Source organism: Aegilops tauschii, chromosome 2, assembly GCF_002575655.3.
Source record: "Aegilops tauschii subsp. strangulata cultivar AL8/78 chromosome 2, Aet v6.0, whole genome shotgun sequence".
NCBI classification, from domain to species: Eukaryota; Viridiplantae; Streptophyta; class Magnoliopsida; order Poales; family Poaceae; genus Aegilops; species Aegilops tauschii.
The window spans coordinates 385,332,595-385,345,431 of record NC_053036.3 but is presented as its reverse complement, the minus strand read 5'-3'; the positions used below and the strand labels follow the sequence as shown (position 1 = coordinate 385,345,431).

The following is a 12,837-nucleotide window of genomic DNA, read 5'->3' as shown; positions in this document are numbered from 1 at the left end:
GCCACCTTGCTGCATCTTGTTTACTTTTGTTCCTTGTTACCTATTACAAATTACCTCATCACAAAACTATCTGTTACCGATAATTTCAGGGCTTGCAGAGAATACCTTACTGAAAACTGCTTGTCATTTCCTTCTGCTCCTCGTTGGGTTCGACACTCTTACTTATCGAAAGGACTACGATATATCCCCTATACTTGTGGGTCATCAGGCACCGCTGGCACTGGAATCTGCTGCGGATCGAGGTGCTAGTGCTGCGGCAACGTGACGTCCGGGTACGGGAACGGTTGCCTGAAGTCCCAGTGCCACCGCGCTTGGTGCACCGGGATGTGCAGACGCTGCCAACCTGAGTGGGCAGGCGCCGGCATTGGAGGAGGAGGAGAGGATAGGAAGAGTACGGGAGGATGAGGCGTCGGGGGTGAACTTCCCCTTGCCCCTGCTGGAGCTACTGCCGAAGAACCCCATGGCTAGGGTTTGGGTTGTCGCCGGCGAGGAAGCACGAAGGGGGTGGTGGGGGCCAGATGTAGACGGAAGTGGATGAAGCCGCCCCCCTCCCCGGCACATGTGGATTAAAAAAGGAGCTGGTGTCGGTGGTCCTCATAAATTTGACCGCGGGCGGTAGTTGGGTGGCCACCAAGTGGGACCGCGACAGACACCAAGGGGACGCGCAGCGTGTCCACCTCGCATCCGCGCCGACGCATTTGAAGTGCAATTTTGGGCTAGAAATGGGTCCCCGCGGACGCGAAGCTGATAGTTTTTGGGAAATGATCGTGGCGTTGGGCCAGCGTTTTTTCTGCAGCGACCCAAATGGATGTGGGCGGATGAAATGGGTCGTCCGGTTGGAGTTGCTCTTAATTAGTGATTTTGAAAACAAAAATCGTGACAAGCATGGAGAGAAGGAAATCCGGAAAAAATGCAAGAAGCGCTGGTTCGGATCAATGTCGGGAAACTCCCGAGTTACCACAAGTGGCCCGCATGCAATGCGCCACTTGCCGCAACCGGAAGAGCTGGGAGTGATTTTTGAAAGGAGTATTCCTTAATTAGTGATTTTGAAAAAAAAATCGGGACAAGAGCGTGGAGAGCAGGAAATCAGGGAAAAAAGAACCAAGAAGCGTTGGTTCGGATCGAAGTCGTTTGGTATATATTATTTCCTTAAAAACAGAACGGACGCTAGTTACTTAGTATAAGAAAACCAACATATTTCTCGACCGATTCATAGTCGTTCTCCGTTATTGGATGTATATATAAAAAGCGATCCAGTGGTCCGGTGCCTGGCTGAGCGTGAGACCGTACGAAACCCCCTAAATTACCACTGAGCGTGAGATCAGGCGAGCGAGCGGCGGCGGCGGCAGTGAAGCCTTCTCTTCTCAACACCCCAGCCCCCAACCAGGGATCCACAGCCGGAGGCGGCGGAGTGGAATTCTGACAAGAGATGGAGGGGGGACTCAGGAAGAAGACGGAGATCAAGTCCGGGAAGATGGAGGCCGGCCAGGGGACGGAGATGGAAGGGGAGCTCAGGAAAGAGCAGGAGAGGATCAGGAAGCTTCGGGACCAACTCATCAAGAGTTGTGAATCCTCCACGGACCCGGCGACGCAAAGGATATTCTTGGATCAGCTGGATATACTCTGGAGGGAGGAGTACGCACTCCGCACGAAGATGAGTAAGTCCGGGATGGAGATTCAGAGGGCTCCCGGTTCCGATACCGATTCCGATTCCGATTCTGGCAATGAGATGGGCAGTTCGGGGGTGCACCCATACCTCATAAGGATGGAGTGGAGACTGAGGAAGGAGACGGAGAGGGATTCCAGCAAGGGGACCGAGATGGAGTCCGGCAAAGAGCAGGAAATGGAGGGGAAACTCAGCAAGGAGCACGAGAGACTCAGGAAGGTTCGGTACCAACTCAACAAGAGGTGCGACTCCACCAAGGACCCGGCGACGCAAAGGATACTCTTGACTCGGCAGGAGATACTCTGGACCAAGGAGCAAGCACTCCTCACGGTGATGAGGCAGTCGGGGATGGAGATTGAGAGGGATCCCGATTCCGATTCCGGCAATGAGATGGGCAGAGATTCGCCCCTCATAAGCATGGAGTGGGGACTCAGCAAGGGGACGGAGAGAGATGCCAGTGGCAAGGAGATGGGTCAGATGGGTCATGACGACTTGGTTGTTGCTCTTTCTAGCCACCTTGAGGTGCTTAGGAGGGAGATCTCGTTCCTGAGGACAGAGGTCACGTCCCGGGGCAATGGGTTGGCTGGAAATGGAAACAAGGCTGATCAAGAGCACATCATCATGTCTAACCTGTCCCTCGATGACACTCTACTCAAGAAGAAGGTGAATTTGCCTTACCTCGGTTGGGTGCTAATGATTCTAGCTTAATGGTTGATGAGGTGGCAGATCCAACTCTGAGGCTGTAGGAAACCATCCATCTCTGTGATAAACGTGTTTAGGTTTTATGATGAGCTGTAATGTTCTGCATGTGCAACTTCTTTATGTGTGTGTGTGTGTGCATTTTTGTTGAACTTGATGCTGTTGCTACTCTTGTTAAATTATCATGCTTGTCATTTTGGATTGTATGGAAAATAAAAAAAGGAGTCATAAGCAGTGAGTTATGCACTTGTTTTATTGAATGCCCACAGTATGTAAACATGCTAGCGTGTGTTACGTCATACATGGTTTACTTTAATTTCTGATATGTTGATCATGTCCTTCCCTTTACTAGATTATTAGCTTAATTTGCTTACTTATCTGCTAGATATCTTCTTCTCTGCTTGATAAACGTTTCTTGTACTATGTATAGAAGACTAAATAGCTCAACTCTAAACTCTGAATAAATAAATACCTGATCCTGTTACTTCATTCTTCACAACTGTCAGTGATGATGGGCACCCTGCTGCTTTGTTTTGTTGTGAGTGGCTGATACTTCTTCTCCGAATGAACTATATACATTCATAAGTGGTCCTGGTGCAGGGGGCGAAGGAGAAGATCTGATCTGGTGGGGAGGGACAAGGCCTTGCTCGAGTTGCTGCTGTTCATGGTTGGTTGCCCATCCAACACTTCCTTTCTTCATGTGGTCAACACCTTACCATAGCTACCTAAATAAACTCTTGAAAGATCATTCATTTACATGGTCTGTTTTACTCTCTATTGTTCATTGATATTGCTGATTAATTCTGTGCTATCTATTTCGCCCAAGGTCTTGGAACAACAAACGCAAGGGAAGATGCTCAATGGTAAAGAGGGGGCAGAGAGCTATCTGTGAGGCCTACAGCGGGCAGCGCCGCAGCGGCACCAGCAGGCGTTTGGGTAATGATAGCCAGTTTCTGTTTTCTCGCGCAAATCGATTGATTTGCTGGTTATTCTGACCTCAATTGAATCACATTTGATTGGTTGTTTTACTTGTGTGATCACAACAATTTCAAGTGTTCAACGTTGTCTGAGACTAATCGCCTGTCTCCTCTCTATTTGGTTCCGTTTTGCTTCGGTATTTGTGTGCAATGTCCTTTCTACTTGAAGGGATTTTGTTATCTTAATCTTATGTTAATGATGAAACTGAATGTTCTGTTTGAGCTCCAACTCTTTGAGCTTGATCTTTAGTTGAATTGGTGGTTCAGGTATATAGAGAACCCGTGATATCATACGCCAATCATTTCTGGAACCAAGTGTTGTGTTTATATTGGAACTTTTATCAGCTAGCCAGCCTATCATTTTTCTTCTTCGTAACCAACAAAACTTGGTACATTTTGGAGGTCACTCAAACATTCATAGATTTTGTATTTATTTCCATTGCCAATATGGCTTCTCTTTCAGCTTGAAATTGTTTAAAATCCTGCATGTTGCAATCATTATTGATGCTGCGGTTCATCACCAAGTTTATGCAACATTCTGTTTTGCATGTTGTTTTTAGTTAACCACTTCTGTCTAGATTATCTTAGGCCAGCATTTCCTCGGGTCTCTTGGTAGCTTTGGTATTACGATGCAGCCACTTTTCGTCCTTAGTATACAATCTGTGTATTATGTGTTGTTCATTCAGAAGTAGCTTAGCATGGCTGATGTGATGAATTAACTATCCAACAGTTTTACGCAGCCGCAGGTGCTGGACAGGAGCAGCGGAGCGCGTTTGGCGGCATGCCGGATCTGCTCCTGGTCCGCGTGAGAAGGCTGACCAAGGTATAGCTCCTTCCCCACCTCCCCTGCTCCATGTTTGTGCTTGTGGCGAGGTCCTTGCTGGCGATTAGATTTTCCGTCGGTTGCATTGCTCCAGCTTAGCTCCAGGAAGGAGATGTGTCATGCTGGCTGTTTGGTGGCATGCTAGTTGGTGGTTCTTGATGCTGTAGAAATTTGTCCTCTGATATTTTTAGTTTGTGTCTTATTGGGGTCAGCTTATAGCAGCAGCAGCAGCATGGTTGCAACACACTTTAGTAAAGGTAGCTTGCTTGGTTTGTGGTGATGATGCATCGAGTATATATATGACTCTGTTGCTGCTGACCTCGAGATGAATACGTACTTGGAACCAAGCATGATTGTGGATAAAGTATTTGTAAGCGTAATCCAAATGAGGTGGGGTTGCTCCTGTTTAGAAGCATGGTTTTTGTTCTTTATTCATGTATGTCCCTTGGACTTGGGAGCCATGTTCTTGCGTGTCATGAGTTTGGTTACCGTGGTAGAAAGATACTAGAGCGTGATGGATTTTTAACACCCCTGTTGGTTGTGGGTGGGTTGCAGCAAGGGCAAGCAAAAGGAGAATGTGAACAACGTAATGATGTTCGACCAGGCCACCTACGACAAGCTGCTCAGTGAGGTAACACTTATTCTTGGTTGGCTTTGGCTGGTAAGACATTAACCATTAGCATTTCCTTGTAATGCAGTGAATGGGATGTAAATATCCGAAGAGACAGGTATGCATCTTGGACACTTTCTGGCATACGTTACCATTGCTGAGAATGAAGCTACCGGAAGGGAGTGTTATGAATTTATGCTGCTGGTATGTGTGAAAGCAATTCACTTTGACTCGTCTATTGGGTTTCTGTTGCAAATTATGTACTCCCTCCGTTCCATATCAGCGACGAGTAATATGGAATGGAGGGAGAGTAGAACTGAACTACTCCCTCCGTCCCATAATATAGGACGTTTTTTGACACTACACTACATTATGGGACGGAGGGAGTAGTTTGTTCGGAATTGATGTAAAAGCATTGTATGATTGATGCAAAGAAAAGAAAAGTGATTTGCTAAGTGAAAAATCTGTAGCAGCGGCTAGTTTGTTTGACTTGCCTGTGCACTGAGAGAGACAGAACTGTTTGGGTTTCTGGAGGTTTAGCTGCATGGAGCTGTCAGTGATTTTGCTATAAAATGCAGTGCAAAGTGTTCCTGTGCAGGTCATTTTCCTATCGGTAATTTTTAGAGATTGAGGAATGTTGTCACATTGATTAATCTTGTTGTCTCTGCCCAGGGACAGGGAGGGGGCTAATTTGATGATGGTTAGGACGGCAACGAAATCTCGTATGCGCTGGAGATGGACGGAAGGCTGTATTTGATCTTGTGGAGGGAGGGCTCCGGGCGGGAATACTGATGGGTGGAGCTTTGTCGGTGTCTTGTATTATTTATTGCAGTATATATCCGAGCTTGTCGTTTGGGTTGCTGTAGAATTAATGTGATGTTGTGGAGAGTGCTACTCGTCCTAGGTTTTCCTTGTTTTGTATCCACACAGGTGATGCCACGCGGCAAGGTCCTGCTTCTTTGAGGAGTAGTGTATATAGGAGAGGTGCATTTCGGAATTGAGGAAAGATATGCTTGTTGCAGCTGTGTTTCATATATCAGGCTAATGTAAATTTTGAAGTTTATTATCAGCAACACTTTTGCACTTGTTGAAAAAAAGAAAACCCTGTCTTGATACGTGTGATTGATTGATTGGCATGCTCAGAAATTCTTGGCTTAAATGTGAAAAATGATGACCGTGTGTTTGTGGAATCCTTCCGCTTGATTGTGTTGGGCAAAATCCAGTGGGCCGGTGCTGAGCGTGAGACCCCCCCGGCCCGACCCGGTCCCGGGGGGTGCTCGAAAGTTGAAACCCTAGGACACTAGAGCACTAGTAGTGAGCGTGAGACCAGGCGAGTGGCGGCGGCGAAGCCATCTCTTCTCTTCTCTTCTCTTCTCAACACCCCCCACCCCAACCAGAACCCAAACCAGCTGGGATCCACGGCCGGAGGCGGAGAGAGGAGGGGGCTGGGATCCACGGCCGGAGGCGGAGAGAGATGGAGGGGGAACTCAGGAAGGAGACGGAGATGGAGTCCAGCAAGGGGACGGAGATGGAGTCCAGCAAGGGGACGGAGTATGAGAAGAAACTCGAGATTCTCATGAAGGCTCGGCACGATGTCACGAGGCTGCTCAAGAAAGGCAAGTACCCGGCCAGGCATAGGGCACTCTTGCATACCCAGCAGCATTTCTTGTCGGAGGAGCGAAATATCCTCAGGATGATGGGCAAGTCCCAGAAGGAGATTCATAGGTATCCCGATTCCGATTCTGGCGATGAGATGGGCAGAGCTTCAGGGTCCCTCGTAGGTATGGAGCCCCAATTGGGAATCAGCAAGCGGACGGAGATGGATGGGGAGCTCAGGAAAGAGCAGGAGAGTATCAGGAAGCTTCGGGACCAACTCACCAAGACTTGTGAATCCTCCACGGACCCGGCGACGCAGAGGATATTCTTGGATCAGCTGGATATACTCTGGAGGGAGGAGGACACACTCCTCACCATGATGAGCGAGTCCGGGATGGACGTTCAGAGGGCTTCCGGTTCCGATACCAATATCGATTCCGATTCCGGTTCCGGCGATGAGATGGGCAGTTCGGGGGTGCACCCATCCCTCATAAGGATGGAGTGGAGACTCAGGAAGGAGATGGAGAGGAATTCCAGCAAGGGGACCGAGATCGAGTCCGGCAAAGAGCAGGAGATGGAGGGCAAACTCAGCAAGGAGCACCAAAGACTCAGGAAGGTTCGGTCCCAACTCAACAAGAGGTGCCAGTCCACCAAGGACCCGGCGACGCAAAGGATACTCTTGACTCAGCAGGAGATACTCTGGACCAAGGAGCAAGCACTCCTCACGATCATGAGGCAGTCAGGGATGGAGATTGAGAGGGATCCCTATTCCGATTCCGGCAATGAGATGAGCAGAGATTCTCCCCTCATAAGTATGGAGTGGGGACTCAGCAAGGGGACGGAGAGAGACACTGGTGGCAAGGAGATGGGTCTGAGGGCCAATGGCTTGGTTGTTGCTCTTTCTAGCCACCTTGAGGTGCTTAGGAGGGAGATCTCGTTCCTGAGGACAGAGGTCATGTCCCGGGGCAATGGGTTGGCTGGAAATGGAAACAAGGCTGATCAAGAGCACATCATCATGTCTAACCTGTCCCTCGATGACACTCTACTCAAGAAGAAGGTGAATTTGCCTTACCTCGGTTGTGAGACTCAGGATGTAATGGATTTCCTGCTCGTCGAGACGCAGCAGTTGCTCTATCGCTTCAACTCTTTCGCGTCCATTCAACAAAAATTCAGAATCCCCATATCTTCGGACAAGATTGAGAAGCTGCGTCTCATATCCAATGCACTTGTGGGCATCTCGGAGCTTATCAAAAGGCACAAATCTGCTGCTGCCAAGGGTCATGGAGATCATTTGGACCGTGCAGGCTGGGATGCTACGTGGGGATGCTCGACGAGAAAACATGGTGCCTTTGACGACATAAGTAAGCCAAAAATACTGCTATATAGCTATCTTAGTTTTCCCTCTCTCTAATTAATTGTGCCTCGGTCAATGAAATGCAATGCCCTTCTTCTATGTCACCGCAAAATACAGCTCTTCTTATATATGCATAGATTTCAATCTGCCAACTTTAGCAGTAGCTCAATTTCTAACAGTCCTCAATCTCTTGATTTTGTGCTGCAGCGACATTGAGTCCTATGCAATTCACGGCTTGCACGCCTGGAATCTTCCCATTCTCGTCCGTGGCAGGCCCTGCCTTGCAGATCTATTCAGTCAGGCTCGTTAATCTTAACCGGAATCTGAGTTGGCCACTTGATGTCTACGGCGTGGTCGCTGCACGGGACGATTTTGACCACAACCTTAACATTCTCTTCCGCCGGTCAAGTGCAAACTGCCAAAGAATTAAGAAAGAGGTCTGTACAATGTCTATCTTCTCGTCTAATTGTTATAAGATAAAAGTATGTTTTTGGTCCTTCAAGTTCCCCAAAAGTATTATATGAAGAGCATTTGATGTGTGACAAAGGATTAAGTTATAATGGTTGCATCATGTTTGTAGTTTAACCTGAGTTGATTGGTTACCTGCATACCTTGGGATTGTTTTGTTTAACCAGATTCTTTTAAGGTTCAAACTAGTCGGTATCAGCTTTAGGCAAGTTATGCAGGCCAGGCCGTATGTATGTTGAAATTTTTCTGCCATATTTAGCGAGCGTAGAGCAAATCAGCAACAAAAAAAGCCCATAATTAAAGTAGTCTCCCACATGCTGAGGCTGTCTCTGGATGATGGCAGGGCACATGCACCTGTTATGTTTATTTCTGTATATCACACAAGCAATGCAGCATACACATGGGCAAAGGCTGAGCGAATCCGGCCGACATTGGCCGCCTGATTGGGTGGCCGTGTGATTGACGGAGGGTAGAGATACCCAAAGGTTGTCAAATCGACTGTGGATATTGACCTGCTGTTTCTTTGGGTGTGAAAGCAGTACGTGCCGGTTGTAAATCCAAATTCAAACGGGTGTATTATAGTGGTAGAGATTAGTAGGATCTGTTTGGGAACTATTTCTTTGAGATTCTTTCCGAATTATGGCCATGGTTAGACTATGTCTAGTTAAACTGAACTGTTATTTTGCCTGATGTGTGTGACTGACGTTGATGAATATGATGCTTGCAGGACCCTTTCTTGCACTTGATTGGCCCGTCTCGTGCAATTGTGGCTGGCGAACCTGTTTTGTTTCAAATTGACCTGAAATTGAAGTATGGAGCACAGTTTGAACATACAGCATCGTTCACTGCCAACCAAAGTTACCGCTCTATCAAGCGGTGTGACACCATGCAGATCCGCAACTCCTATTGTACAGCGAAGATAAGACTCGGGCGAGTTGCTCCAGCAATCCAGGCCACAATAGTAGGTGTTCGTGTGGTTGAAGGGGAGTGGCCTTTTAAGTATGGATGTAACGTTTCTTGCTTGTTTTCTCCTGCTGATGCAACGGAGGGATGCGCCGCAGAAGTCGTCTTGCTTGACTGTCGTGCTAAAAAGATGCGTGCAGCATCAGATGGGTATCTTTCTTTGTCAAGAAATGTTGTGGCAGTGGGATTGCAGGGCACACTCCGAGTCATCACAGGAGCATACTCAAAGTCCGGTGAAAGATCGTGGATGTCGCCTAGAGGGGGGGTGAATAGGCGCTTTAAAATAATTACGGTTTAGGCTTGAACAAATGCGGAATAAACCTAGCGGTTAATTTGACAAGCACAAAACCTACAACAACTAGGCTCACCTATGTGCACCAACAACTTATGCTAAGCAAGATAAACAACTAAGTGATAGCAAGATATACGACAAGAAACAATATGGCTATCACAAAGTAAAGTGCATAAGTAAAGGGTTCGGGTAAGAGATAACCGAGACACGCAGAGACGATGATGTATCCCGAAGTTCACACCCTTGCGGATGCTAATCTCCGTTTGAAGCGGTGTGGAGGCACAATGCTCCCCAAGAAGCCACTAGGGCCACCGTAATCTCCTCACGCCCTCGCACAATGCAAGATGCCGTGATTCCACTAAGGGACCCTTGAGGGCGGTCACCGAACCCGTACAAATGGCAACCCTTGGGGGCGGTCACCGAACCCGTACACTTTGGCAACCCTTGGGGGCGGTCACCGGAACCCGTCAAATTGCTCGGGGCGATCTCCACAACCTAATTGGAGACCCCGACGCTTGCCCGGAGCTTTACACCACAATGATTGAGCTCCGAACACCACCAACCGTAGGGCGCCCAAGCACCCAAGAGGAACAAGCTCAAGGGCACCAAGCACCCAAGAGTAATAAGCTTCTCAACTTTTAACTTCCACGTATCACCGTGGAGAACTCAAACCGATGCACCAAATGCAATGGCAAGGGCACACGGAGTGCCCAAGTCCTTCTCTCTCAAATCCCACCGAAGCAACTAATGCTAGGGAGGAAAATGAGAGGAAGAACAAGAAGGAGAACACCAAGAACTCCAAGATTTAGATCCAATGGGTTCCCCTCACATAGAGGAGAAAGTGATTGGTGAAAATGTGGATCTAGATCTCCTCTCTCTTTTCCCTCAAAAACTAGCAAGAATCCATGGAGGGATTGAGAGTTAGCAAGCTCGAAGAAGGTCAACAATGGGGGAAGAACACGAGCTCAAAAGATAAGGTAGAATGGGGAAGAAGACCCCCTTATATAGTGGGGGGAACAATCCAACCGTTACCCCCACTTCAGCCCCGCAGAGAGCGGTACTACCGCTTGCCCCCATAAGCGGTACTACCGCTCCCCCTCGCGGTACTGCCGCTGGGCCCAGAGCGGTACTACCGCGGTGGCAGGGCGGTACTACCGCATACGAGCGGTACAACGGCCCCCACTGCCGTGGCCGGTACCGTAAAACCCGACACGAAAAAAGACCCCTCGAATCGAGGCGGTACTAGCACGAGACCGCAGCGGTGCTACGGCTGGGGGCTACCAGCGGTACTACCGCTCCGGCCCGCGGTACTACCGCTAGGAAACCAAAACTGCCATAACTTCTGCATATGAGCTCCGAATTGAGCAAACACAAGCTTGTTGGATAGAGGAAGACGAGTAGCATCAAAACATCATAGAGGAGTGAAACCTCCAACCGTGAAGAACCGGCATAACCTCCAACATCGAAAACATCATAGAAGATGCGAGTGAACTCCGTTTTCGATGAACTCGAGCTTGTCATCAAGATGACCATAAGCTCCAAAACTCACAAAGAGAAGAACCAAACAAGAACCCCAAAAAATGATGCAAGGATGCAATGGTTTGAGCTCTCTATGAACGATACGATCAAGCTACTCATCGAGAGCCCCCCTTGATAGAACGGCAATCGATCCTATAACCCGGTCTCCCAACTACCATCATGAGACCGGTAAAATAGAAAACCTATCAAGAGCAAACCTTTGCCTTGCACATGGTCCACTTGAGCTAGATGATGACGATCTTGACTCCCTCAAGTTGGACCACCTTTCTTGGTTGCGTTGGCTCGATGAAGACTAGTTGATTGCTCCCCCATGCTCCATTATGGGTGAGCCACTCTTCCACACATCTTCACAAGTCCATTGTCACCACAATGGACGGCAAGCTTCAAGCATTTGATCTCTTCATGATGCTTCACTTGAGCTTGCACACCGCAACATCTTCACAAGTCCATTGTCACCACAATGGACGGCAAGCTTCAAACATTTGATCTCTTCATGATGCTTCACTTGAACTTGCACACCGCAACCACACCATGGGATCGCTTGATCCCTCTCGGTACATCTTCTACCCTTTGTGAGTTGATCAAGTTGATTCACTCTTGACTTAGTCTTGATCAACCATGAATCTTTCCAACTCTCTTCATTTGGATGATGTCTTGAAGATAAACATGAATGATCACACAATCTTCTTCTTCAAAACATGCTTGCAATAAGCTCTACTCTCACATGACCAATCTTTGGATAATTCCTTAATAACACCTTGGTCACCACATAAACTCCTTGAAACCAACACATGGACTTCAAGAAATGCCTATGGATAAATCCTTCAAATATAACTCAAGGCAACCATTAGTCCATAGAGATTGTCATCAATTACCAAAACCAAACATGGGGGCACCACATGTTCTTTCATCCGGACTCAATATTGTTTGAAAATATCATGTCGAATTTCCTATCCAGCAGTGTCAGACAAATAGTTGTAGATGCTCAGTTGACCGCTCTACATTGGAGATAGTTGTTGCTTGGTCTCGCCTTGTCATGGACAAGCATGATCATGTACTCGATGGTTATTGAAGGTGTGAGGAGTGGCAGTGGCTTAGGCTTTTACCTTGATTTGTGAGCTTAGCTTAGGCTTGGTCTCTTTTCCCCAGATATATGATACTAGTTTCCCACTTTGGTCTCATAACTTGGTTACGCAACATTTTTAATGTGCAGGTCCAAGCAGGGTGGTCTAATGGAGAAAAGGTGTAAGAGCTTAAGTTATTAATTTAGTAAGTCTGATGTATCGATAAAGCAACATAAGTCTGAACCAATGGCTAATTTTTTAACTTATGGTCTTTGATTTTGCAAGCAGCATTGTTTGAACCAGTAGCTAATATGAAACAGTAGCATGCTTAGCTAGTCTGAAACACTAGCATTTTTAGTGGGATTACTCGAGTTCCATGCTGCTGGTCTCAGTTAACCTGTGTTGCTCTCTGTTACATCAATCTTCCACTAAGTGTGCTTGACCACTTGAGCCTTTTTATGTGATGGAAGTTGCATGTTCAGTGCCTCCCATGTTTCGATGTGGAAAAGCTAATGTTCCGGCTATATAGTACTTGAGCATTTTGTGAACAAGCTTTTGTTTATTGATAATTCAAGGCAGAGCCCGGTGAACAGTATCCCAATTTGAAATAAAAAAAGTTCAAAAAAGTCGGAATTTTTTTGTAGTGCAAGATGTTTCTGTTCAAGCACTCGTTAGATATGAAACTATCACACGTGGACCCATTTTTTAACCAATGCATTATACATGAACCGTACTAGTGGTCCACCAGATAGCAATACGTTTCTTTGTTTGAAAAGAGGAGTGCCC

The 12,837-nt window shown here is 47.3% G+C and overlaps 2 protein-coding genes across 7 annotated transcripts; both read left to right on the top strand.

The window, feature by feature from the left end:
* Positions 1-1,247: 1,247 nt before the first annotated feature.
* LOC109747108 (uncharacterized) lies at positions 1,248-5,877 on the top strand. Of its 6 annotated transcripts, none has more exons than XM_073508629.1 (7): positions 1,250-2,329; positions 2,966-3,032; positions 3,192-3,301; positions 4,083-4,165; positions 4,721-4,796; positions 4,864-4,979; positions 5,454-5,877. In XM_073508629.1, the coding sequence occupies exons 1-2, from the start codon at positions 1,430-1,432 to the stop codon at positions 2,984-2,986; spliced, it is 921 nt and encodes a 306-aa protein (XP_073364730.1). In that variant the 5' UTR covers positions 1,250-1,429; the 3' UTR covers positions 2,987-3,032; positions 3,192-3,301; positions 4,083-4,165; positions 4,721-4,796; positions 4,864-4,979; positions 5,454-5,877. The 6 variants fall into 6 exon arrangements, with proteins under 6 accessions (XP_073364728.1, XP_073364727.1, XP_073364730.1 ...); XM_040399106.2 differs by having other exon boundaries at positions 5,448-5,877; XM_073508628.1 differs by having other exon boundaries at positions 4,073-4,165.
* A 226-nt stretch (positions 5,878-6,103) lies between these two features.
* Positions 6,104-9,469, top strand: LOC109747138 (uncharacterized). The gene is made up of 3 exons (XM_040400403.3): positions 6,104-7,732; positions 7,933-8,162; positions 8,921-9,469. The coding sequence occupies exons 1-3, from the start codon at positions 6,250-6,252 to the stop codon at positions 9,452-9,454; spliced, it is 2,247 nt and encodes a 748-aa protein (XP_040256337.2). The 5' UTR covers positions 6,104-6,249; the 3' UTR covers positions 9,455-9,469.
* The last annotated feature ends 3,368 nt before the right edge of the window (positions 9,470-12,837 follow it).

What these genes read in the sequence shown, in the direction of transcription:
- LOC109747108 (XM_073508627.1), top strand. Translation starts at nt 1,430, where the DNA reads ATGGAGGGGGGACTCAGGAAGAAGACGGAGATCAAGTCCGGGAAGATG.
- LOC109747138 (XM_040400403.3), top strand. Translation starts at nt 6,250, where the DNA reads ATGGAGGGGGAACTCAGGAAGGAGACGGAGATGGAGTCCAGCAAGGGG. An exon ending in TGGTGCCTTTGACGACATAA is followed by an intron (nt 7,733 to 7,932) that starts GTAAGCCAAAAA and finishes TTTGTGCTGCAG; the next exon opens with CGACATTGAGTCCTATGCAA. An exon ending in GCCAAAGAATTAAGAAAGAG is followed by an intron (nt 8,163 to 8,920) that starts GTCTGTACAATG and finishes TGATGCTTGCAG; the next exon opens with GACCCTTTCTTGCACTTGAT.